This window comes from Hyaena hyaena, unplaced genomic scaffold (genome assembly GCF_003009895.1).
Source record: "Hyaena hyaena isolate Hyena2069 unplaced genomic scaffold, ASM300989v1 scaffold_210, whole genome shotgun sequence".
In the NCBI taxonomy this organism is placed as follows: domain Eukaryota; kingdom Metazoa; phylum Chordata; class Mammalia; order Carnivora; family Hyaenidae; genus Hyaena; species Hyaena hyaena.
This window is the reverse complement of record NW_024080841.1, coordinates 2,222,320-2,249,770: the sequence shown is the minus strand read 5'-3', so window position 1 is coordinate 2,249,770 and position 27,451 is coordinate 2,222,320. Positions and strand designations below refer to the sequence as shown.

The 27,451-nt window shown below is 39.3% G+C and overlaps 1 protein-coding gene across 3 annotated transcripts in view; it reads left to right on the top strand.

Moving 5' to 3' along the window:
- Positions 1–19,020, top strand: part of HACL1 (2-hydroxyacyl-CoA lyase 1) — a 43,290-nt gene extending 24,270 nt beyond the window's left edge. For all 3 annotated transcript variants that reach the window (XM_039242199.1, XM_039242198.1, XM_039242200.1), the window contains 8 exons: positions 657–762; positions 2,678–2,761; positions 3,725–3,826; positions 5,868–6,022; positions 6,442–6,600; positions 8,562–8,669; positions 10,046–10,232; positions 18,899–19,020. In XM_039242199.1, the coding sequence (XP_039098130.1) occupies positions 657–762; positions 2,678–2,761; positions 3,725–3,826; positions 5,868–6,022; positions 6,442–6,600; positions 8,562–8,669; positions 10,046–10,232; positions 18,899–18,931 (934 nt within the window). In that variant the 3' untranslated portion in view covers positions 18,932–19,020. The remainder of the gene's footprint in view (positions 1–656; positions 763–2,677; positions 2,762–3,724; positions 3,827–5,867; positions 6,023–6,441; positions 6,601–8,561; positions 8,670–10,045; positions 10,233–18,898) is intronic.
- Positions 19,021–27,451: the final 8,431 nt, after the last annotated feature.

Below are 27,451 nucleotides of genomic sequence, written 5' to 3'. Positions count from 1 at the left end.
AAATTGTACTTAAAGGGGCCTGCCTGGCTCAGTCAGAAGAGCATGCGACTTTATCTCAGGGTTGTGTGTTTGAGACCTACGTGTAGGGATATAGAGATTACTTAAAAAATATAAATAGAGCATTAAAATAATAAAAATGATACAAATTTTAAGAAGAACCTAATGAAAAGGAAAATGTGATAATAAGCAAAAGTGCATGAGACAGTATTCTAGCATATAAGCTCAACTATGTAAAAATATACTTGCATTGAAAGACTAGAGTTGCAATATACCAGACTATTAATAATAGCTTTCAAGTCGATAGTATTACTACATGAGGTTTTTTTTCTTTATACTTTTTCTGTTTTCCACATTATATACAGTAGACTTGTAATAATTTTTCTAACGATAAAAAGAAATAAGCAATGAAATAGGTATAGTCTTATAAAATTTATCTATGTATTTTACCTTTTAGATTACTATTTAAATAGAATGGCTTCATAAATTATTTTGATTTAAACAATCAAATTTACCCTAGAAGCTTATTCTGAAAACTAAAATAAAATAAGCTCCAAATCATTTGAACTTAGCAAAATACTTAGAAAGTAATTTTAGGATAATTCAAATAAGAAATATGGATATACCTTTTGTATTAAACAAATTTTTCTTTTTAATAGGGCTTTGCAATTTGCTGATGTAATTGTGTTATTTGGTGCCCGATTAAATTGGATTTTGCATTTTGGACTGCCTCCAAGATACCAGCCACATGTGAAGTTTATCCAGGTACTCAGTGTAGAGAGATTTAAAATCAGAGCTATCTGTGACTTACTGTCCCCAGCTATTATGATCTCTGCTTTCTTCCTGGCTTTTGTAGATTTTTATTGTCTAACAGGTACCAGCTGCCTTTTCAAGCCTATGAAATATAATGTACCACTTTACTTCTAACCAGAAAACCTTTCAAAACCAAGTTTTAAATAGTTTGAAAAACATAATTCGCCTCTTCTTCATAGTTCATGTACATTTAAAGGCAGACCAAAGGGGTTTGAGTAGAATGGTAGATTAGAACAAAACATTCAACATTGTTAGAGATTGAGTTGTCGTTTTAGATGCCAAATCTTTCTCTTTAAGATTTTTTTAAAAGTTATTTCTACACACAGCATGGGGTTTGAACCCACAACCCAAAGATCAAGAGTCACACACTCCACTGACTGAGCTAGTCAGGCACCCCAAGATGCCAAATCTTTCAAACATCTTTTGGTTAGGAATGTCTAAATGTTTTTACCTGTCACTGAGCAGAGTGAAATGTACTCTGAATTCCGTCTGATGAGTCATGTATCATTATGATCCTCTTTCTAAGCCAGTTTCCTTACTGGTGTGGAAAGTACTGTCGGTATAGTACAGTGTGAATATGTTTGCTCTCCAGAGATTGTGTATGGTGTTTGATGACCCAGCTACAATTGCTGTCTTCTCCCTGTTTACTTTTTAAGGAATCCACTTCTAATAGTCCCATTCCCCCTGGGGTTATGGGAGAACTAACTCTGCGAAAAAGCAAGACTGGGGTTTCCTGGAAGACGTTGCCACCTCTTGATTATCCCTCGAGTACAGAATAAAGTGCATCCCCTCTGAGGTGGCTAAATTACAACTTCTTGTACAGCTATTTTCACTTGCCCATGGTCATTCAGAAATGGAGCTTCTGGGCAAATGGGAAGTAATCATGCCGTACCCTAGGAAGTAGTAGTTCTGAAAATGTGGTCCCTGGACCAGCAGCGTCAGCCTCACCTGGGAAACCAGTTAGAAAAACACATTTTGGGGCCCCATTCAGACCTGCTGAGATCAGAGACTCCGAAGTAGACTCTTGGAGTTTGTGGTTTAACAAGGCTACCAGGTGGTTCTGACAGTTCACATTTGAGACTTGCTCTAGGTAGGAACTACAGTGTAATTAAACAGAACCTGAGGTGCCTGGGTGGCTCAGTCGGTTGAACATCCAACTTTGGCTCAGGTCATGGTCTTGTGGTTCATGGTTCGAGCCCTGCATCGGGCTCCGTGCCAACAGCTCAGAGCCTGGAGCCTGCTTTTGGATTCTGTGTCTCCCTCTCTCTCTGCTCCTCCCCTGCTAACATTCTGTCTTTCTCTCCTTCAAAGATAAATAAACATTAAAAATATTAAACAGAATCTTATTATTGATGAGATTAAAAACTATATAATTAATCAACTCACATGCATTCCTGAGTATAATAGAACAATAATCAAATCTACAGAGTAGATATTAAAATGAAGGAGGAGGATGAAGTTTCTGTATTTACTGTGATACAGTTCTATGGATTTTAATTTTATTAAGAAATATCTTGGATATCAAATCATCTTTATCATTTGTTGCATATACGCAGTTCATTTATTCAGTATTAACTTCTTTTTTCATTAAAAAAACTTTTTTAGTGTTTATTTTTGAGAGAGAGAAAGAAACAGTGTGAGCAGGGGAGGGGCAGAGAGAGAGGGAGACACAGAACTCGAAGTAGCTCCAGGCTCGTCTCTGTCAGCACAGAGCCTAAAACAGGGCTCGAACTCACAAACCACGAGATCATGACCTGAGCCGAAGTCAGCTTAATTGACTGAAACACCCAGGTGCCCTAGTATTAATTGACTTCTTAAAAATTTTTAAGAATAAGCATGGGTTGTTCTTAAGCTTTATCTCTTTTAGGTTGATATCTGTGCAGAAGAACTGGGGAATAATGTAAAGCCTGCTGTGACTTTGTTAGGAGACATAAATGCCATCACTAAACAGGTAAGAGCTTCTACCTAGGTTTTAATGTATATGGATTGGTCTTTCAGGAATAGTCTGTTCTTAAAAATGTCTCAGCCTTGATCCACTTGGTGACAGGCTTATTAATATCTATTTTAAACAAAATTCATGATGTAAAGCTAGTCTTAAAAAGAACTTTGGAACTCAGTAAATCCAACTCCTTATATATAAATCATTTTTATGTGAGTAAGTTAATCATTTTGGAAGGGAATTGAAGACTTAAAGGCATTCAGTAGGCAAACAGTGATATACTAAATAGGATTCAGCTGTCTGAAAAATTATACTACAGCTTCCAAAGGAACGGAACTTACAGCCAAGAAATGTCTTAATGTACTGGAAAAATCTAACTTAGTATTTCATTAGGCAATAAAGAGATTTCTTTATTCTTCAAATGGTACTCAGTGACTTGTCCAGATGCTCACTATTTGTATGTAATTTATACAGTTCACTATAAGAGGAGATAAAGTATAGTGTTATCTTTCACTTGATATTGGATACAAATTGGTATTGTTATCATGACTACATAATGTTAGGAAGCAATCCCCAATCACATTTTAGAATATCCTGGAACATTTGATCTGTAATTTGGAAGTCCCTGGATGTTTGTGGCTGTGGTCCTTCCCACAAGGATTCTATAGTGGGGGTGATTTTCTTTCTAGTGTTGAAAGTTGAGGAGGACATAAAAGCCCCTGCCTGTGAGGTGAGGTAGCATTTCCCTTGTGTTCTTTGGAAATCCCAACATTTGGCAGAAGTCTACACTGACCCAAACAAATGCTTTCCATGTTGCCTATTTGTTTTCTACCAGTTGCTAACTGCCTAAAGGACAAACAGTGAGTGATGAGAAGGGCAAGACAGTACAGCAGTATCATCTTCTTTAACATGATGTTGTTGTGTTAACATGACGTAAGCATATTTTCAAAAAATAAAAAGTCTGTGGTTTTTTAGCTTCTAGAACAATTTGATAAAACACCATGGCAGTATCCTCCAGAGAGCAGCTGGTGGAAAACTCTGAGAGAAAAAATGAAGAGCAATGATGCCGCAACCAAGGTAATACGAGACTCAGAAATTCAGGAACATTTCAGGCTCTTGGTTCTGTTAGCTCTGTCATAATATGACTTACACATTCCTAAAATCAGCACGCTATGTAAAGTCATGGAGTAAAAACCATGGGGTTCATGGGAAAAAAGGTTTAGAGGCACAGCTCTCAAAACTTTGTGAAACATTAAGATAGGAACCTAATAAAAATTCTACACATGTTAAATGGTTAATACATATATATTTTGATAAATATAGGACTTTTCCTTGAAAAAGACCTGAACTCTCTTGTGGAAGTTGTCATTGGGAGGATCTCAACTTGTGAGTTAGTGTGATGTGATGGAAGGAGGCTGATCTGACATTGGACAGAAAGTTATAAGAGCCTGTGTGAATGGGTAGGGCTCACTGTCCTCAGGTTGACCTTGACACCAAATCACAATTAAGAGATCTTTTGGAATCTTAAATTCTGGGGCATGTTTTTCTACCCTTAAGATATAAGTCCTTCAAGGCATGCATGTATAATAGATAAACGTTTCATCAAAATTAAAACTTTGTTCTAATGTACAGCCCTTTTAAAAAAAAATGTCAGCTTTATTGAGGTATAATTGACACATAAAATTGTAAAATACTTAAAGGTATATCATGACGATTTGATAACACGTATACACGGCGGGGAAGGATTGCCCCCATCTATTTCATTAACACATCCATCACTTCATACTTTTCTTTTTTTCTTTCTTTTTTGTGAGACCATTTATACCCTTTTTAAATTAACTTTGGTGCCACCATGGGAAATTATTTTGTGACTTCCTCAGCTGCATTCATGGCTTTGCCTGATATCTAAAGGCCTTGGAAACAATACTAAAGTGTGAAACCACCAGACCATCCACTACTAACCGTGAAATGAACCACTTCTGTTGGACGTGGTGATTTCTATTTAGAGTCTTCGTATTTAGGTAGAATTGTTTTTCTTTGATAATGAGAAAGGTTGTTCCTGATTTTTTTTTCTGATGTTTTGTGTATTCCTATGCATCTTGGTTCAGCTGGGTGTAGTTTTCTGTGTTCCTGGAGTGTTTCTCACTGACGGAATCCTGCATAAGCAATGTGAAATTTGCGTTGTGCTCCTGTTGTTTCCTTATAGATCAGATGTCTTGGAATAAATTCACATTTTCAAAAATCACAGAATTGACTATACATAACTCCATGTTTTATTGGAATTTTCATCAGTGGCTATTTCTATCAAGAGGCAGTCTCAGTTCTATTTTCTTGAATGGTGTCATAATTAATCCCTTCTTTTCCCTAGGAATCATACTAGTTTAAGATGGAAGGAGCGCAGTTGCCTCTCTCCTCTGGTGCAGGATAGGGGGTGCCTTATCCATCTTAGGTATACTCTCCAGAAGGCCAAAACAGCACAGGGGAAGAGGCAGTGCTGGAAGCCCATGGGACTATTGCCACTGAAGCCCCACGTGGCTTTCTCTCCGATCTAGCAGGCATATGACTAGACAAAGGCACTTATCGTGCTCCATTCAAAGACTCTTTAGTGGGTGAAGCACATCCCCTTTACTCTCCAGTGAGCTTGGAGAAGAACCAGATTTTCAGATTTTCTAAAATCCTGACTTCATTTTTATTTTAAACTTAAGGGCGTATTTCCCATTAAAATATTCTAGAATAAAATGTTTACTTTTTCTAAGGCAGTGTATTCTTAAAAATGCTCAAATAAGACTGTTTGGTTTTGTTTAACCCAATGTTTCCAGCTATCTTTACTATAGACTTTTCTGACTTCAGAATGCTAATGTACATTGTGGATCTCCAAGAAGAGTTATTCCCTAGCTTATTTGATCTTGTCCCAGACTGGGGCTGTTGATCCCATTTTTCTTAGCACATCCCATAGGAGTGTTAGGAGATCCATTAGCTTCTAAGAGTGGCCGTTTGGGAACCTTGTAGCTTATAGTTGTTGCCTGTTTCCAAATGAGCTTGGTAGTAGCTTATTGACATTGCTCATTTTTCACTGTATCTCAACCTAATTTGATTATATTTCCCTCAAATACTTTAGGAATTAGCTTCCCAAAAATCCCTGACTATGAATTATTACACTGTGTTCTATCATGTTCAAGAACAACTACCCAGAGACTGCTTTGTGGTTAGTGAAGGAGCAAATACTATGGACATTGGACGCACTGTGCTTCAGAACTACCTTCCTCGTCACAGGTAGGGCTTCCAGAAAAGAAATTATAATGTGTTAAATTTGAAACTACAGTAATGCTTGTTCATAAAGCATTTGAGGATGACACATGTTCAGTGTATAAGGACATATTTTATGAAAGTATTCTTAGGTGAGATTTGGTAGAATTTTTATGCTTGGTGTATCTTTGAGGTCATGTGATAATTTCTGTACTTAGTGTTCCAAGGGTATATTCACAGTCTCCCAGGCCATCACGAGAGACTTTTTCCTCTCATACTGCTTATGCCTGACTAGTCGGTTCCTCACAGTCTAAAAACTTTATATTAAAGACAGAGAATGTTTTTATTGTTGTTTATTTTACACGTGAATATGACTAGGTTTGTGCCCACCCACCATCCACAACATGCCCCAGAGGGTTTCATTTTAGGTTTTTTTTCCCCAACAGGCTTGATGCTGGTACTTTTGGAACAATGGGAGTTGGTTTGGGCTTTGCCATTGCAGCTGCTTTGGTGGCTAAAGATAGAAACCCAGGGCAGCGGGTCATCTGTGTGGAAGGAGACAGTGCATTTGGGTTTTCGGGCATGGAAGTGGAAACCATCTGTAGGTAAACAGCATTCATTTCTTTCTCCAAAAGATAAAGATTCACTTGCCTAACAAATGCTTACCAGGTGTTCACCATGTGCCAAATGCCCAGTGCATAGCTCTATGCTGTGTCCTGAGAATGCTAGTATAAAATAACCCCAGGGCCCTTCTCATCCCGGACAGTGTGCTCATGACCTCTTTACTAGATGCCCCAGAACTGTGAGGAGTGGTTTTGAGATCCCTGCAAGACGCTCTGGTCTGAGAAAAGCTTGTTTTGGTCAGGTGAGAGCAGAGCTTTGTGGTTAAGAGCACAGCCTCTGGGTCCATGGTCTGGATTGACCACAACAAAGCCAGGTGATGTGGGTTAACTTACTTTACTAAGCTCCAGTCTCCTCTAAAATAGGGAGAGGAATAGTAATAGTTACTACCTTAGAAGATGGTGGTGAGGAACGAATGAGGTAATCTAGGTAAAGCTCCAGATGATTGCTCACTGAATGTGAGCTGTTCAGATTATGTTTATGGTTGTGAGGATTGTTTACAGGGAGAAACTCATGAGCTATAGATCCTGCAATGGAAGAATGGGGACTTTTTTCTCCCTAATTATTTAAACTGTAGTAAAGTCATTCTTCATTCTTAGCCAGGACTCTTACTAGACCTTTTGTAAATCATGTTTTGGGAGCTTTTAAAGCTTTGGTATACAACACTTTCAAGATCAGATAGAAAATATGTACTTGTTAGAATGTATATATTGACAACCCAAGTGATATACACCAAAAAGGTGATTTATGAGAAAGCCAGACTTCTAGAGAGTCATGATTCCCATTGAGCATGGAACGCAGGTAGTTACCACAGTCCTGTTACATAACGGTATGCAGTGTAATTTTGTTTTTACACCTCGTCTCAGAAATTATGTGTGCACAAATAAAGCCCATGTTCTTTTGTCAGTCACTCATAAAGTTTAATCATTCTTTTTTTGTGTGTGTTTACAATACTGTTTAGCGCATTATTAAATATACTGTTTTTTTCTATTTATTATACAATGCTTTTCTTTTTTATTTTTTTTCAACGTTTTATTTTTATTTTTGAGAGAGAGAGTGAGAGTGGGAGAGGGGCAGAGAGAAGAGAGACACAGAATCCAAAGCAGGCTCCAGGCTCTCAGCTCTCAGCACAGAGCCTGATGTGGGACTCGAATCCATGAACAGTGAGATCATGACCTGCAGCGAAGTCGGACGCTCAACTGACCGAGCCACCCAAGGGCCCCTATATAATGCTTTTCTAATTTGGAGTGAAGTGGTTTGAGAGAAGGTAATGTATGCTAGTCACTGTATGCTTCCCACAGCATCTAGCAAGTGCTGCTTGTCTGTGAGGAGTTCAGTAAACAGACTGACACTTTTCAAATAGTACTCCTAGGCACCCCCTGGAAGTGGTGTGTCTGAAGGTATTAAATATGGAAGGTGGAAGGTGTCATTCTTAACACCTGGATCTGTGAAAACCAAAGTTCAGAAAAGCTCAGTGAGGTCCACAGATGCATAATGCTAGAACCTAGTGTTCTTACACCCTTTGTGACTCCGTGTTTCCATTAATGATTTGATGTTACTTATTAGGTAGCAAATGTTTAATTTTTTTTTAATATTTTTATTTATTTCTAGGAGAGAGAGAGAGAGAGCATGAGCAGGGGAGGGCCAGAGAGAGAGGGAGACACAGACTCCAAAACAGGCTCCAGGCTCTGTGCTGGCAGTCAGCATAGAGCCCGACGCAGGGCTCGAACCCACGAACCGCGAGATCATGACCTAAGCGAAAGTCGGACGCTTAACTGACTAAGCCACCCAGGCGCCCCTCAAATGTTTTATTTTTAGTCTTACCCTAATATTACAAAAAACTTATTTCTAAAAAACTACCCATTTTTAAATTAAAGTTTCAGCCTGAAGATAAAGTACTTTAGAATGAAGAATGATTTCCTTTGTATTTTGCTTTCAATTTTAGGTACAACTTGCCCATCATACTTTTGGTGGTGAATAATAATGGAATTTACCAAGGTTTTGATGCAGATAGTTGGAAGGAATTGTTAAAATTTGGAGATGCTACTGTAGTGTAAGTAACCCAGAACAATGTGTATTTATTTTCCTTCATCTGTTTTAATCTCTCCTTACGACGTCTGCTGTCTTATACTGTGCTTTGGTGGTGTGTGTATTGTTTATTTATATGGTCAGCCCTCCTAAAGCACGGGAACCCTGTCTGCATGGCTCCTGTTTGTACAGCCACTCATGATGGGGTGCTTCAGTAAATAATTTATGACCAGGGAGCCACTAAAGACTTGGACACTTAAGATGGATGTCGAAGCTTTGTTTATGAAAGGGCTTGTTGCAAAATGCTTCCAGTCCTTCTAATACTATTACACAATGGAGGAAATGGATGTTAACACATTGTTTATGATCCAGAGATCTTCCTTCTTTTTACTACTTAACTAATTCTTGATTATCTGATGGCAGAGTCAAACTATGACAGTATTGTATCTAGCTGTGTGGGAGTCAGCCCCAGGGTGGAGTGGGATGTGAGTATGTTTGCTTATGCCTCACTGACTCCATTTCTCATTTTGTTGTTATTTGGTGCTTTGCCATAACCATTCCTTTCTTTTCGTTTTTCTTTTGAATTCATAGTAGCTGATGGTGTAGCCTGCACTTCAGTATAGTAGCTACTAGCCTTGTGTGGCTATTTAAATTAAATTTAAAAATCAGGGGGCACCTGGGTGGCTCGGTCAGTTCAGCGTCTGACTTCAGCTCAGGTCATGATCTCATGGTCCATGTGTTCGAGCCCCGCGTTGGGCTCTGTGCTCACAGCTCAGAGCCTGAAGTCTGCTTCTGATTCTGTGTCTCCCTCTCTTTCTGTCCCTCCCCTGCTCTGTCTCTCAAAAATAAACAAACATTAAAAAAAATTTTTTTTAATTTAAAAATCAGTTCTTATTTTTTTTTAATGTTTATTTATTTTTGAGAGACAGAGAGACAGAGCATCAGAGCATGAGTGGGGGAGGGGCAGAGAGAGAAGGAGACACAGAATCTGAAACAGGCTCCAGGCTCTGATCTGTCAGCACAGAACCTGATACAGGGCTCAAACTCACAAACTATGAGATCATGTCCTGAGCTGAAGTCGGACTCTTGACTGACTGAGCCACCCAACACTCCAAATCATTTTCTTATTTTAACTAGTCACATTTCAAGTGCTCACAGCAACAGGTTGCTAGTGGCTATTATAGTGGATAGCACAGATATAAATATAAAACATTTCTATTATCACAAAAAGTCCTATTGGACATTGCTATATAGACAATAAAAAACATATGGAAAGTTTAAAGTACTGGCATTTTTGTTTAAGGGTTGGACATAAATATATACCTTTTAGTCAGCCTAAATTTTTCCACAGATTATTTCAGAAAATGACCTTCTTTTCTGTTGACTTATGACCTTTTTTAGGGCCCCTCCAGTCTGTCTTTTGCCGAACTCACATTATGAGCAGGTTATGACTGCGTTTGGAGGCAAAGGGTATTTCGTACAAACACCAGAAGAGCTCCAAAAATCACTGAGGGAGAGCTTGGCAGACACAACTAAACCTTCTCTTATCAATATCATGATCAAGCCACAAGCCACACGGAAGACCCAGGTAAATTCAGTTGCTAAGCAGAAATCAGAAATGCATCTCCCATCCTATCCCTGGAAGTATCTACCAAATAGAACACTTGTTGTTTCTAAACCATTTCTGAGTTTGGCACTTTCTTGTGTTTTTTCAATAAATAATTGTTGAGATAGGTTGTATTACTAGCAACCTGGACTCAGCCCTCACCTAATGGCTTACAGTCCAGCAGGGGAGAGGAACAACCTAGTCACCTAACAACTAAACGCGTGAACAACAGAGTGAGGCAACTGCTCTGAAGGAAAAGCACCCAGTTCTGAACAAATATACTCATGGAATCTGATTTATATTGGAGTCACAGGGGAAGGCTTCTCAGAGGAACTGTTTGATACTTAAGCTGAGATCCAAAAGATAAGTAGGGACAATCTCAAGATAAGAGACTAGAAAAGAGATGTGCAAAGGCTCTGTGGCAGCAAGGACCATGGCAGGTCTGAGGAACTCAGTGAAGGCCAGAGTGGTTGAAAGGCAGAATGAGAGTGGGGGGCAGACTGGGAGGATGAGACTATAATAGGAGGATTTGTGGAGTGACATTCAAAACTGGTTACTTTGGCCTCCATAACAAAACTGCACTGTAGATGACAGCAGTAAAATAAATGATAAGGTATGTAATGTAATCCTCTCCCATCTCAGATTAGGTTGCTTTTCATACTTAATTTTGTGTGCTGATCCTGGTCCTGCCACTTGTCCTCTCTTATATACCCATCTTCCATGCTTACACATTGTGTATCAGTCACTGCTTCAGAGCAGATCATTTTTTCAAGAAGTTTCTGTCTTGGTTCTTTATACATATATATGCTGTGAGATCTTTTTTTTTTCTTAAATAGTTTATTGTCAAGTTGGTTGCCATATAACAACCAGTGCTCATCCGCACAAGTGCCCTCCTCCATGCCCATCTCCCCCTTCCCCTCCCCCCTACACCCATCAGTCCTCAGTTTGTTCAAACCATTCAAGGGTCTCTCATGGTTTGCCTTCCTCCCTCTCCCCCGCTATTTCCCCCCTACGTCTTCCCCACCGTCCTCTGTTAAGTTCCTCCTAATCCTCCTATACATGCAAACATATGGTATCTCTCCTCCTCTGCTTGACTTATTTCACTCAGCATAACACCCTCAAGGTCCATCCATGTTGCTACACATGGCCAGATTTCGTTCTTTCTCATTGCCATGTAGTATTCCATCGTATAGATAAACCACATCTTCTTGATCTATTCGTCTGTTGATGGACACTTAGGCTCTTTCCAAGATTTGGCTATTGTTTTGCTATGAACATTGGGGTACATGTGCCCCTATGCACCAGCACTCCTGTATCCCTTGCATAAATTCCTAGTAGTGCTATTGCTGGGTCATAGGGGAGATCTATTGTCAATTTTTTGAGGAACCTCCACACTGTTTTCCAGAGGGGCTGCACCAGTTTACATGCCCACCAACAGTGTAGGAGGGTACCCGTTTCTCCACATCCTCACCAGCATCTATAATCTCCTGATTTGCTCATTTTAGCCACTCTGACTGGCATGAGGTGGTATCTCAGTGTGGTTTTGAGTGTATTTCCCTGATGATGAGGGACTCAGCATCATTTCATGTGTCTGTTGGCCATCTGGATGTCCTCTTTGGAGAAGTGTCTGTTCATATCTTCTGCCCATTTCTTCACTGGATTGTTTGTTTTTCGGGTGTGGAGTTTGGTGAATTCCTGATGGATTTTGGATACTAGCCCTTTATCTGATATGTCATTTGCAATTACCTTTTTCCATTCTGTCAGTTGCCTATTGGTTTTATTGATTCCTTTGCCATGTAGAAGCTTTTTATCTTGATGAGGTCCCAATAGTTCATTTTTGCTCTTGATTCCCTTGCTTTTGAGGATGTGTCAAGTACGAAATTGCTATGGCTGAGGTCAAGGAGGTTGATTTCTGCTTTCTCCTCTAGGGTTTTGATGGTTTCCTGTCTCACGTTTAGGTCCTTTATCCATTTTGAGTTGATTTTTGTGTATGGTGTGAGAAAATGATCTAGTTTCATTCTTCTGCATGTTGCTGTCCAGTTCTCCCAGCACCATCTGTTAAAGAGGCTTTTTTCCATTGGATACTCTTTCCTGCTTTGTCAAAGATTAGTTGGCCATACATTTGTGGGTCCAGTTCTGAGCTCTGTATTCTATTCCATTCCATTGGTCTATGTGTCTGTTTTTGTGCCAATACCATACTGTCTTGATGATGTCAGCTTTGTAGTAGAGGCTAAAGTCTGGGATTATGATGCCTCCCATTTTGGTTTTCTTCTTCAATATTACTTTGGCTATTCAGGGTCTTTTGTGGTTCCATACAAATTTTAGGGTAGTTTGTTCTAGTTTTGAGAAGAATGCTGGTACAATTTTGACTGAGAGTGCACTGAATGTGTAGATTGCTTTGAGTAGTAATGACATTTTAACAGTATTTATTCTTCCGACCCATTAGCATGGAATGTTTTTCCATTTCATTGTGTCTTCTTCAATTTCCTTCATAAGTTTTCTACAGTTTTCATCATACAGACCTCCTATATCTTTGGTTAGGTTTATTCCTAGGTATTTTATGGTTTTTTGTGTAGTTGTGAATGGGATCAGTTTCTTGATTTCCCTTTCTGTTGTTATTATTGGTATGTAAAAATGCAACTGATTTCTGTACATTGATTTTGTACCCTGCAACTTTGATGAATTCATGGATCAGTTCTTGTAGGCATCCGGTGGAGTCTGTCGGGTTTTCTATGTAGAGTATCATGTCATCCGCAAAAAGTGAAAGTTTGACTTCTTTTTTGCCAATTCTGATGCCTTTTATTTCCTTTTGTTGTCTGATTGCTGACACTAGGATTTCCAGCACTATGTTAAACAACAGTGGTGAGAGTGGACATCCCTGTCATGTTCCTCATCTCAGGGGGAAAGCTCTCAGTTTTTCCCCAGTGAGGATGATGTTAGCTGAGGACTTCTCATAAATGGCTTTTATGATGTTTAAGTAAGTTCCTTCTATCCCGACTTTCTCGAGGGTCTTTATTAAGAAGGGATGTTGTATTTTGTCAAATGCTTTTTCTGCATCTATTGACAGGATCATATGGTTTTTATCTTTTCTTTTGTTAATGTGATGTATCACATTGATTGATTGGCAAATATTGAACCAGCCCTGTAACCCAGGAATGAATTCCATTTGATCATGGTGGATAATTCTTTTCATGTGCTGTTGCATCCAATTTGCAGGTATCTTGTTGAGGATTTTTACATCTGTATTCATCAAGGATATTGGCCTGTAGTTCTCCTTTTTTGCTGGGTCTCTATCTGGCTTGGGAATCAAAGTGATGCTGGCTTCATAGAATGAGTCCGGAAGTTTCCTTCCATTTCTATTTTTTGGAATAGCTTGAGAAGAATGGGTATTAACTCTGATTTAAATGTCTGGTAGAATTCCCCAGGGAAGCCATCTGGCCCAGGGCTTTTATTTGTTGGGAGATTTTTGATAACTGATTCAATTTCTTCATTAGTTATGGTTCTGTTCAGATTTTCTATCTCTTCCCGTGTGAATTTTGGTAGTGAGTGTGTGTTCAGGAATTTGTCCATTTCTTCTAAATTGTCCAGTTTGTTGGCATATAATTTTTCATAGTATTCCCTGATAATTGCTTGTATTTCTGAGGGAATGGTTGTAATAAGTCCATTTTCATTCATGATTTTGTCCATTTGGGTGCTCTCTCTTTTCTTTTTGAGAAGCCTGGTTAGAGGTTTATCAAGTTTGTTTATTTTTTTTAAAAAACCAACTCTTGGTTCCATTGATCTGTTCAGCTGTGTTTTTTGGATTCTATATTGTTTATATCTGCCCTGATTTTTATTATTTCTCTTCTCCTCCTGTGTTTGGGGTGCTCATGTTGCTCTCCTTCCGATTCCTTTATGTATGCTGTTAGATTTTGTACTTGTGCTTTTTCTAATTTCTTGAAATGGCCGTTGAAAGTGCAATGTACTTTCCTCTTAGGACTGCCTTTGCCGCATCCCATACAGTTTGAATTGTTGTATTTTCATTTTCATTTGTTTACGTATATTTTTTAACTTCTTCTCTAATTGCCTGATTGGCCCATTCGTTCTTTAGTAGGGTGTTCTTTAACCTCCAAGTTTTTGGAGGTTTTCCAAACTTCTTCCTGTGGCTGATTTCAAGTTGCATAGCATTGTGATCTGAAAGTGTGCATGGTATGATCTCAATTCTTTTATATTTATTGAGGGCTGCTTTATGTCCCAGTATGTGATCTATCTTGGAGAATGTGCCATGCACACTTGAGAAGAAAGTGAATTCCATGGCCTCAGGATGTACAGTTCTGAATGTACCTGTCAAATCCATCTGGTCCAATGTGTCATTCAAGTCCATTGTTACTTTAGTGATTTTCTGTCTAGTTGATCTATCCATTGCTGTAAGCAGAGTATTAAAGTCCTCTGCCATTAGCACATTCTTATCCATAAGATTGTTTCTTTTTGTGATTAATTGCTTTATGTATGTGGGTGTTTCCGCATTCGGTGTGTAGACATTTATAATTGCTAGCTCTTCCTGATGGATAGACCCTGTAATTATATATGATGCCCTTCTTCATCCGTTGTTACTGCCTTTACTTTAAAGTCTAGTTTCTCTGATTTAAGTGTAGCTACCCCGGCTTTCTTTTGACTTCCCGTAGCATGATACATATATTTCTCCATCCCCTTACTTTCGATCTGAAGGTATCCTCAGGACTAAAATGAGTTTCTTATAGACAGCAAATAGTTGGATTTTTTTTTAATGCACTCTGCTACCCTATGTCTTTTGATTGGAGCATTTAGTCCATTTACATTCAGTGTTATTTTTGAAAAATATGGGTTTGGAGTCATTGTGTTCTTTGTAGGATTCATGCTTGTGGTGGTGTCTCTGATACCTTGAGTTCCTTGCAACATTTCCCTCGTAGAGTCCCCCTCAGGATTTCTTGTAGGGCTGGTTTTGTGGTGACGAATTCTTTCAATTTTTATTTATTTGGAAAGACTTTTATCTCTCCTTCTATTCTGAATGACAGGCATGCTGGATAGTGGATTCTTGGCTGCATATTTTTTCTGTTCATCACATTGAAGATTTCCTGCCATTTCTTTCTGCCACCACTGTGATAGGTTTCCCTTTGTATGTTAGGGCCTATTTATCTCTAGCTGCTTTCAGAATTCTCTCTTCGTCCTTATATTTTGCCAGTTTCACTATGATATGTCATGCAGAAGATGGATTCAAGTTATGTCTGGGGGAATTCTCTGTGCCTCTTGGATTTCAGTGTCTGTCTCCTTCCCCAGATTGGGGAAGTTCTCTGCTATAATTTGTTCAAGTATTCCTTCAGCACCTTTCCCTCTCTCTTCCTCTTCTGGAGTTCCTATGATACGGATATTGCTCCATTTGATTGTATCAGTCAGCTCTCCTTTTGTGTTCCTGGATCAGTTTATCTCTTTTTCTCAGCTTCCTCTTTTTCTTTAATTGTGTCTTCTAATTCATCTATTCTCCTCTCTGCCTCTTCAATCCATGCATTGGATGCCTCCATTTTATTTGCACCTCATTTATAGCATTTTTTAATTCATCACAACTATTTTTAAGCTCCATACTCCTCGTAGCAATAGTTTCTCTGATGTCTTCCATGCCTTTTTCAAGCCCAGCGATTAATTTTATGACTATTGTTCTAAATTCTTGTTCAGTTATGTTGCTTATATCTGTTTTGAACAGTTTTTTAGCTGTCATTTCTTCCTGGAATTTCTTTAGAGGAGAGTTCTTCCATTTCATCATTTTGGCTAGCTTTCTATCTCTTGTTAGTTTTAAAACCTTGTTATGCACTCTGCACCTGTGAGTATTGCTATATTAAAGAAGGCTCTTTGACAGTCCAGGGCCTGTCCATTCAGGAAGTGTCTTTTAATGGTGTCTCTTGGTCTCTCTTGTGGAGACTTTGGTTATTTTATTTCCCTACTCGTATTTGGGACTCTCCACCATGTGTACTTTGGCTTGTTTCTTGAGGTAGCCCTGAAAAGGAATAAAGACAGACAAACACAGGGAACAAAGTTACGCAAATGCACAGACAAATCCAACAAATACGCAAACCGAAAGGGAAAGGGAAAAAAGGAGAAAAAAAGAGGAAGGGGGAAAAACAAATAATAAAAGTTAAAAAAGAAAAAAAAGAAAAGAAAAGAAAAAAGAAAAAAACCCAAAATACAAAAGACAGTCTCAAAGCATAAAACCAGAATTCCCAGCTACAAATAAAGAGCAGGGTGTGTGCAGTGCTGATGGAAGAGCATATACAAAGAGGGAAATGACAGGGCAGGGAGGAAGCGAAACTGCACAATGACCAGGCAGAGAGACTAAGAGGCTTAATTCAGAGACAGAAAGAGGAGAATATGGTAAGAGGCAAGGAGAAAAAAACGAAGATAATGTTAACTCAGAGGAACTATATAGCCTGATTATTCTGGAGAGAGTGAGAGAGAGAAAGGTAGTGGTGGAGGTGTGGAATATACATCTAGAGAATGGATTAAAGGTGACTGTTTAAGCAAACCAATGACCAGAGTGCCCAGTCCAGCAGAGGGGAGGGATACAAATGAGACAATGGAAAATATATCTGAGTAGAAAGAATTGATCTAGAATTAATCACGGCAGTGCATCCATGTTGGTCTTGCCCCAGGCTCCGTTAAAAAAAAAACAAAAAAAAAAAACAGCTCTGTATCCGGGATGGGCGTGGTGCATGGTTTGGTGTAGGCAGGTCTTAGCCTCCACTGTGGTCCCACTAGGCTGCTCTCTGAGGCCCCGCCTTGGTAGGTGTGGGAAGAAAAATGGCGGCGCCCCAGTCCTTTCTCAAACCAGGCATTGCAAATCACTCTTTTGGGTCCAATGTCCCTGTGCCAGGGGTGTAGCCAAGATGGGCCGTGCTCTATGTCCTAAGCCTCATTTCCAGATCTTAGTCTGAGTGCTTTATTGATACCATCTGAAACACAGTCCTGCAGGTCGCTGCTTTCTTGCCACCTCCAGTAGGGGGAGCGGTGGTGCACCCTTGGGTTGGCTGCCTCCCTACCACTGGGGATGGAGCCGGGAGAGCAGTGGAGCAGTTTCTCCTGGTGCCGTCTGGGACCAGGGCAGCCAGTTCAAAGTCAGTACCCCAGCTAGAACTAAAAACACTCTCTGTGCAAGCCGAGGTTTTTTGTGAGATCTTTTTATGTATTGAACAAGGTAGTAGACCAATGGGCAAATGGATGCCTGGACAATCAGTGAAATGTAAATTAGCTAACTTAGAAACTGTAAGATATATAAAATTCTACTGAAATTCTGTTCTATAAAAACAGATATCAGAGACTTTGGTGAAAGGAACAGAACTACAAAATACCAAGAAAGCTATAAACAAAATGGCTATAAGTATATATTTATCTGTAAATACTTTAAGTGTAAATCGATTAAATCCTCCCATCAAAAGAGTAGCTGAATGGATAAGAAAACAAGACCCACCTTGTCTACTGTGTAACAGGAGACTCATCTCAGATGTATGGACACATAGTCTGAAAGTGAAGGGATGGAAAAAGATATTCCAGACAAATGGAAACCAAAAGAAAGCTGGGATAGCTATGTTTATATCAGACAAATAGACTTTAAAACAAACATTGTAATAAAAGACAAAGAGGGACACTATACACTAATACAGGGGTTAATCCAACAAGAAAGTATGACATTTGTGAATATTTATGTACACAACGTAGGAGCACCTAAATATATAAAGCAAATAAATATTAACAGACCTAAAGGGAGAAGTAGCACTACAAAAATAGTAAAGACTTTAGTAAACCACTTACATCAATGGATAAATCATCCAGACACAAAATGAATAAGGAAACATTGGCCTTAGTTGGATGGATTTAATGGGTATATTCAGAACACACGCAAAATAGACAGTCTTGAGACCACGTTAGTCACATTAAGGCCTAATGAATCGTCCCCTCTCCGCTAGTGAATTCAGGTTTCTAATGATCTCTTCTCCAACTTCTCTGTGGATTTTGGGAGTATTGCTGGAGAAATTTAAGTTCTTCTTCTCCTCTTCTTTAACTCCATAAGGATCATCCTTATATTTTTTGAATCACTTCAACATGAGTTATCCTCATTCCAGAAAATTCCACACATATTATTGTTCCCAAGCTGTTTGTTTTCATTGATTGGCTGTGTGTCCATCTGCCATTTGACATTGATTTGCAGTATAACCTGGCTGCTTCCTGCTATACTGTAGAGAGAACCTAATCTCTGCAGTCCCCTCCGTGCAGGCCACATGGGGGGGGGGCGGGGTGAGCCCTGAGAAGGCGTGGCTTCTGTGCACTGCTCTTCCTACCCAGCTGCTTCTCAGATTTGGCAACTTCCCCCCCTTTTTTCTTCTTTTGACTCTACTTCTGGTCCTTTCAGACTAGTTTTTTTGTGCCCTGATTACTGGTTAATAGTTGTTTTGTAGGACAAGACAGCAAGATTCACAATGAGTTTTTAGCTTCTTTTTGGGAAAAGCACAGACCAATGACAAACCTCATTACCGCCATTGTGGTAAATGTGGTTATAATGAGGCTTTTAGGTTTTAGAGCAAACAAAAGATAGTTTGATACAGTTACTTCTTTCATTCAGTGTTTGTTGTCTTTTTTTTTTCTAGGATTTTCACTGGCTGACACGCTCTAATATGTAAAGATGTGTGGGAATGGTCTTGAGTTTTCTTTCTTGTAAGATGGAATTTTATTTTCCACAGCAAAATTACTAAAATGTTAAAATTATTATACATATATATATTGTTCTAACTTTATGAATTGGGGTTTTGTTTTGTTTTGTTTTTTTCTGGAGAGAACTTACTGAGTTCATGCCATACCCAAACTGATAATTTCAGGGTATATTTAGATTAGCAACCTTAGTTTATGTGTACCACATTGAGACCAACAGAGTCAACAGTCTTTTAATATATAAAGAATTCTTATAAATAAGAAAAATATTAACACACTAGTAGAAAAATGAGCAAAGGGCATGAATGTATAATTAATGGAAAAATATGATAAAATGAGTATGAATAAATATGAACGGGTATAAATGTGAATGCATAAGTTAGATGGCCAGCCCTTATTTTTGCCTATCCACTTGGCAAAGCACTTTCAAAATTATAATTCTCTGTGACAGTGAGGGTAAAATGAAGACGGCACTGCTGTGTCATGGTGGAAGATGAAATTGGTACATTTTCATAGAGTAATTCTAGTAGTGCTTGTATTTGGAATCTCAGATATGTTCATACTGAGCCTGGGGTGGCTCAGTCGATTAAGCTTCCAACTCTTGGTTTCGGCTCAGGTCATGATCTCATGGTTTCTTTCATGAGTTCAAGCCCCACACTGGACTGTGCGTTGACAGCATGGCACCTGCTTGGAATTCTCTCCCTCGCCCACTCTGCACTCCCCCCACTTGCTCTGTCTCTGTCTCTCTCAAAATAAGTAAATAAATTTTTTTAAAAATGTTCATACACCATACCTTTTGATCCAGGGAGCCTATTTAGAGAATATATCCTAAAGAAATAATAAAATATTTGGTCAAATATTTATATGGAAGGCCATTCAGCACAGTTTAGGAACAATGCTAATGTTTAATAATAAAACACTGGCTTCGTATATTATGATCTGTTGACCTCATAAAATAAAAATTGTGGTAATGACTTTGTATAGGGACACCTGGGTGGCTCAGTAAGTTAAGCATCTGACTTTTCATTTTGGCTCAGGTCATGATCTCATGATCATGGAATCAAGTCCCTTGTTACCCAGTGTGGAGCCTGCTTAAGATTCCTTCTCCTTCTCCCTCTGCCTCTTCCATACCTGTTCTCTTTCTTAAAAAAAGTATGTATAAATGGAGGGATAATCATAATATAATACTAGTGAAAAGACAAGCTACAAAATGGATGGACCCAGGTCAGGGTATATACCTGTATTTGCAGAGTCAGACGTACACAGAAAAAAAAGATAGCCACAAACTAAACCAAAATGTTAACATGTTAATGGACTTATAGGCAATTTTTACTTCCTTTATTTTTTATTTTTACAAAATTTTAAAAGTTATTATATAATTTTTTATCAGAAGCAGACATTATTTTAAAAGGTTATTAGAAATGGAAAGTATCATTTATGATCTAGAATTTTACATGAATTGGGGCATAGGACTCTATCTCAAAGTTCAGCTGGTTTGCAACATACACATCAGTCTTGTCTCCATTGGCTACTTAGGGACATAAGTGACTTCTACAGAGTGGAGTCCAGCTTTGAGAGGTAAATCCAGAAGACACATGCAGGGAGCTGTGGTTTCACCCAGCGAGCCCCTGAAATTGGGCCCATGCAGCAGATATGCTTATGTGCTTCTGAGGTACACACTAGAGGACTTGGGCTGCATAAAAGCAAAGAGAATATCAAAAGGAGTGTTGAGAGTAGGTAGCTCGTGTAGCCTCATCAGTGTCCTACTCTGCCCTTGGACAGTTGCCTCTGGCAGCCAAGTACACTGCAAGATTTTGCTGTAAAGTAGTGTGGAAGGTTTGATGAATATTTGTGAACTGAAGTATATAAATATAAATACCAGATATAATTTGGGGGAAATGCTTGTTCCCTAGCCACATTTAGCTCGAGGGAAAAAAACATGTCAACTTGTTAGTAGACTATCCAGCAGAGGTCAGTCTGAGCATATGAAGACCAGATTAGTCTAGGAGCACTTTGATGACGCTATCCATTGACTACTTATTTTATAACTGTAATCTTGAAATTAATTTTCTTCTAAAAATTTTCCCTTAGAAGGATAAGATACTGAAGAAGCCCCTCTAAGATGAATCTATTGGTTGATAATCAAATTCACCTTGATACACCATTTTGCACCCCCTAGTTGATTTAATGAACACTCTTACATGATCCTGGTATGTTGAATACTCAAGTGTCTCATAGAAACTGAACTTTGAAAGATTAAGGTTGCTTTCTTGATTTAGGAAAACTAAATCTAGGGTGGGAAATGACTTCTTGGGTTAGTTCCTCTATTTGTATTCTTTCTAAAAGCTTTCACACTTCCTGAGATTGTTTGGGAATTCAAAATGCTATCCTGAAACTCCTAGCCCAATGCCTGGCATATAGAAGGCACGCTGATGCTACTGTGTCTCAGGAATACGGGACTTTAGAGGAGACGCTGCCTGGAATTACATCCTGCCTAGCAACGTGGCTTCACGTTTTAAATAAATGGGTCTTACTTCCCCAAATAGATAAGTCATTTCCTGGAAAACGAGTTATGTGTTTTCACTTACCTTTTTTTAAATTTTTAAATTTTTTTTTTTTAATTTCTGAGAGAGAGACACACACAGCATGAGCAGGGGAGGGTCAGAGAAAGAGGGAGCCACAGAATCTGAAGCAGGCTCTAGGCTCTGAGCTAGCCGTCAGCACAGAGCCCGATGCGGGGCTCAAACCCATGAACCATGAGATCATGACCTGAGCCGAAGTCCGATGCTTAACCAACTGAGCCACCCAGGCGCCCCATTTACTTACCTTTTTTTAAAGTTTATTTATCTAAGTAATGTCTACACCCAGCATGAGGCTTGAACTCACAACTATTGAGATCAAGAGTCACATGCTTTCTGACCGACCCAGCCAGGCACCACTGTTTTTACTTCTTTATACAGCCACCTGCTCTGCAGGGGTTCACTAAATAATAGTTGAATGAGAATTCATGATGGTTGGAAATATCTCACGGGATATTTTCTATCTTTTTTTTTTTTTCTTTTAACACATGCACCTTTGAAGTAGCTCAGCTTATCATGTGAAGTGAGTATATTTTCCTTAGGAAAAAAAGTCTCAACTCTGTTACAAAGAAATAGTAGGACTTTTGAACACCAAAGGAAAATGAAAATACGGAATCCAAAAATATTTTTGTTCCCTTACTGTCTGCAATACACTTCACTAGGCAGCGGGGAGCAGTGCCTTCCCATGTGGAAGTGGCAGGTGAGTGAAACAAATGGAAATTCAGTGACTAGGATAGCATTTCATTTGAATGCATTAAGAAAGATGGAAGCCAGTTAAATTCCAGATGGGAACTGTGACTGAGAAACCCTGATAAAACTGACTCTGCTACCTGCTTTGGAAAACAAAATGTGTACAGAAACAAGTCTGAAGCATCTACTGTTTTCTAGTTGCATTTTCTGCTGCTAATGTGAATAACGGAGTAATGTGGACAAAGGAAATTGAAGATCCTATGAATTCTTCCCATTGATAAGGTGGCAAATAAAAGTATACCTTGCTTGGATTCATTTCTGACAAGCAGTGCTGTCTACACCTCTGGTTTTCACTGGATTATCGTAGGCTCTTCCGTCCCTTCTAAGGCCTTTCTCAGGAGAAGGCCTACCCAGTCTGTGAAACTATGGTATATCCACATTGTATGTTTACTCCAATTAGGGATCAGAGAAAGGCACACCCGAAAGCCCCTGGATCTCCAGTTTTGAAGTTTGAAGGAAACACTTAAAGTTTTGACTCAGGCCTGGAAATATCCACAGAGATGGCATCATCCACAATTTTGTACTTTGTATCCAGCAATAACTAGAATGACCTATGGTCTATGGAATGGTTAATCAACAGCCACGTGGCTCAGGCCCTGGCCCCAGCAGTTTCCTGGGAATTGCCTCCCTCCCTCCACTGATGAAGGTGGGCTCAGGAAATCAGATCCGGTTTCACCTTAGCCTGAGTTTTGCTCGTGCTGTTTCTACTGCAGTGCCCTGTGCATGCCTACCAATCTTTGCCATGGGCAATCAACTATATCCTTTAAGGTCCAGCTCAAAAGACCCCACTGCTGTGAACTGCTCTCCCTCCCAGCACTCCTACAGAACCCCGTATGTGGCTCTCACTACTCAGAATGTTCATGGTTAATTCCCATTGCCCTTCCCTACTCAGCCGAGCGTCTGTGTACCCAGATGTCACCCACCCTCATCTTCTAGGGCTGGTGTCCCTTTGCTCCCATTTGGCATGCTCCTCTGAGTTCACCCCTGAAGGGTCCACTTCCAAATGGCATACAGCATCTAAACCCCACAGACATTTTCCTGCAGGGGAGGAGGCCCAGAAGGGGGTGAGATCCCCAAAGCTGCAGCAGCCTCAGGCAAGGATTCAGGGAGACAGATGAGCCACCAAGGATCAGAAACCCTCCCCTCCCCTCCACCGGGGTATTGGATGAGCCTCACAGTTCTTAGAGCAGTGTTGGGGAGGTGATTGGGTGCCATGAGGCCCTGACACAACTGAAGTTCATTCCCACTCTGGCAACATGGAGGATAAAATTAAGTTGAATTCCTAAATATAAATATTTCTTCCAGACTTGAGTGCTTTGGACTGAAATTTATGCCCACTACACCCAAAAACGATTTCATCACTCAGTGCCATCTCTGCTTCCCACCTTCCACCAGCCACTCTGTCTCCCTCACCATCCTACCTACATTTTCATTTTCCAGAATTTTCATGTGGTTCTCTTCACTTAATTATTTTTGTATATTAACTTCAGTAGCACACACACACCCACACAAATCTGGTATTTTCCTTGGCGTGTGCTTTAAAATACAGTGTAATACGGCACATCATAGTAAAAATGGCAAAATACAAGGACAAAGAGAATTTTGAAAGCAGTTAGGGAGAAAAGGGCCCTAACATACAAAGGGAAACCTATCAGAGTGGTGACAGACCTATCTACTGAAACTTGGCAGGCTAGAAAGGAATGGCAGGAAATCTTCAATGTGATGAACAGTAAAAATATGCAGCCAAGAATCCTCTATCCAGCAAGCCTGTCATTCAAAATAGAAGGAGAGATAAAAACCTTTCCAAATAAACAGAAATTGAAAGAATTTGTCACCACGAAGCCAGCCCTACAAGAAATCCTGAGGGGGATGCTCTGAAGGAAAGGTTGCAAGGAACAAAGATACCAGAGACACCACCACAAACATGAACCCTACAAAAGATACAAAGACTCTAAACCCACATATTTCAATAATAACACTGAATGTAAATGGGCTGAATGCTCCAATCAAAAGACATAGGGTAGCAGAATGGATTAAAAAACAAAATCCATCAATATGCTGTCTACAAGAAACTCATTTTAGACGGGAAGATACCTTCAGATTAAAAGTAAGGGGATGGAGAAATATATATCATGCTACAGGAAATCAAAAGAAAGCCGGAGTAGCGATACTTATATCAGACAAACTGGACTTTAAATTAAAGACAATCACAAGAGATGAAGAAGGGCACTACATAATAATTACAGGGTCCATCCATCAGGAAGAACTAACAATCATAAATGTCTACGCACCGAATATGGGAGCACCTAAATATCTAAAACAATTAATCACAAACAGAAACAAGCTTATAGATAAGAATGTGCTAATAGCAGGGGACTTTAATACTCCGCTTACAGCAATGGATAGGTCAACCAGACAGAAAATCACTAAAGAAATAATGGACTTGAAAGACACATTGGACCAGATGGATCTGACGGATATATTTAGAACTTTACATCCTGAGGCCAGGGAATTTACTTTCTTCTCAAGTGCGCATGGCACATTCTCCAAGATAGATCACATACTGGGACATAAAGCAGCCCTCAATAAATATAAAAGAATAGAGATCATACCATGCACACTGTCAGATCACAATGCTTTGAAACTTGAAATCAATTACAGGAAGAAGTCTGGAAAACCGCCAAAAACATGGAGGTTAAAGAACACCCTTCTAAAGAATGAATGGGCCAATCAGGCAATTAGAGAGGAAATTAAAAAATATATGGAAACAAATGAAAATGAAAACACAACAATTCAAAATCTATGGGATGCGGCCAAGGCAGTCCTAAGAGGAAAGTACATTGCTCTCCAGGCCTATTTCAAGAGATTAGAAAAAGCACAAGTCCAAAATCTAACAGCTCACCTAAAGGAGCTAGAGGCAGAGCAACAAGAACGCCCTAAACCCAGTAGAAGAAGAGAAATAGTAAAAATTAGAGCAGAAATAAACAACATAGAGACCAAAGAAACAATTGAACAGATCAATGAAACCAAGAGTTGGTTTTTTGAAAAAGTAAACAAAATTGACAAACCTCTAGCCAGGCTTATCAAAAAGAAAAGAGAGAGCACCCAAATAGACAAAATTATGAATGAAAATGGACTTATTACAACCAACCCCTCAGAAATACAAGCAATTATCAGGGAATACTATGAAAAATTATATGCCAACAAATTGGACAACTTAGAAGAAATGGACAAATTCCTAAACACACACTCACTACCAAAATTCACACGGGAAGAAATAGAAAACCTGAACAGACCCATAACGAGTGAAGAAATCGAATCAGTGATCAAAAATCTCCCAACAAATAAGAGCCCTGGACCTGATGGTTTCCCTGGGGAATTCTACCAGACATTTAAAACAGAATTAATCCCAATTCTTCTCAAGCTATTCCAAAAAATAGAAGTCGAAGGAAAACTCCCGGACTCATTTTATGAAGCCAGCATCACTCTGATTCCCAAGCCAGACAGAGATCCAACAAAAAAAGAGAACTATAGGCCAATATCCTTGATGAATACGGATGCAAAAATTCTCAACAAGATCCTTGCAAATCGAATCCAGCAGCATATCAAAAGAATCATCCACCAAGATCAAGTGGGATTCATTCCTGGGTTACAGGGCTGGTTCAACATTCGCAAATCAATCAATGTGATCCATCATATCAATAAAAGAAAAGATAAAAACCATATGATCCTGTCAATAGATGCAGAAAAAGCATTTGACAAAATACAGCATCCCTTCTTAATAAAGACTCTCGAGAAAGTTGGGATAGAAGGAACCTACTTAAACATCATCAAAGCCATCTATGAGAAGCCTTCAGCTAACATCATCCTCAACGGGGAAAAACTGAGAGCTTTCCCCCTGAGATCAGGAACACGACAGGGATGTCCACTCTCACCACTGTTGTTTAACATAGTGCTGGAAGTCCTAGCATCAGCCATCAGACAACAAAAGGAAATCAAAGGCATCAGAATTGGCAAAGAGGAAGTCAAACTTTCACTCTTCGCAGATGACATGATACTCTACATAGAAAACCCGACAGACTCCACCAGAAGCCTACTAGAACTGATCCAAGAATTCAGCCAAGTTGCAGGGTACAAAATCAACGTACAGAAATCGGTTGCATTTTTATACACCAATAATGAAGCAACAGAAAGAGAAATCAAGAAACTGATCCCATTCACAATTGCACAAAAAACCATAAAATACCTCGGAATAAACCTAACCAAGGATACAAGAGATCTGTATGATGAAAACTATAGAAAACTTATGAAGGAAATTGAAGAAGACACAAAGAAATGGAAAAACATTCCATGCTCATGGATAGGAAGAATAAATATAGTTAAGATGTCATTACTACCTAAAGCACTCTACACATTCAATGCAATTCCAATCAAAATTGCACCAGCATACTTCTCAAAACTAGAACAAACTATCCAAAAATTTGTATGGAACCACAAAAGACCCCGAATAGCCAAAGTAATACTGAAAAATAAAACCAAAACGGGAGGTATCACCATCCCAGACTTCAGCCTCTACTACAAAGCTGTCATCCTCAAGACAGTATGGTATTGGCACAAAAACAGACACATAGACCAATGGAACAGAATTGAGAACTCAGAAGTGGACCCAAAAGTATACAGCCAACTGATCTTTGACAAAGCAGGAAAGAATATCCAATGGAAAAAAGACAGCCTTTTTAACAGATGGTGTTGGGAGAACTGGACAGCAACATGCAGAAGAATGAAACTAGATCATTTTCTCACACCATGCACAAAAATCAACTCAAAATGGATAAAGGACCTGAACGTGAGACAGGAAACTATCAACACCCTAGAGGAGAAAGCAGGAAACAACCTCCTTGACCTCCACCGCAGCAACTTCTTACTTGACACATCCCCAAAAGCAAGGGAATCAAGAGCAAAAATAAACTGTTGGGACCTCATCAAGATTAAAAGCTTCTGCACAGCCAAGGAAACAACCCAGAAAATTAATAGGCAACCAACGGAATGGGAAAAGATAGTTGCAAATGACATATCAGATAAAGGGTTAATATCCAGAATCTATAAGGAACTCACCAAACTACACGCCCGAAAAACAAACAACCCAGTGAAGAAATGGGCAGA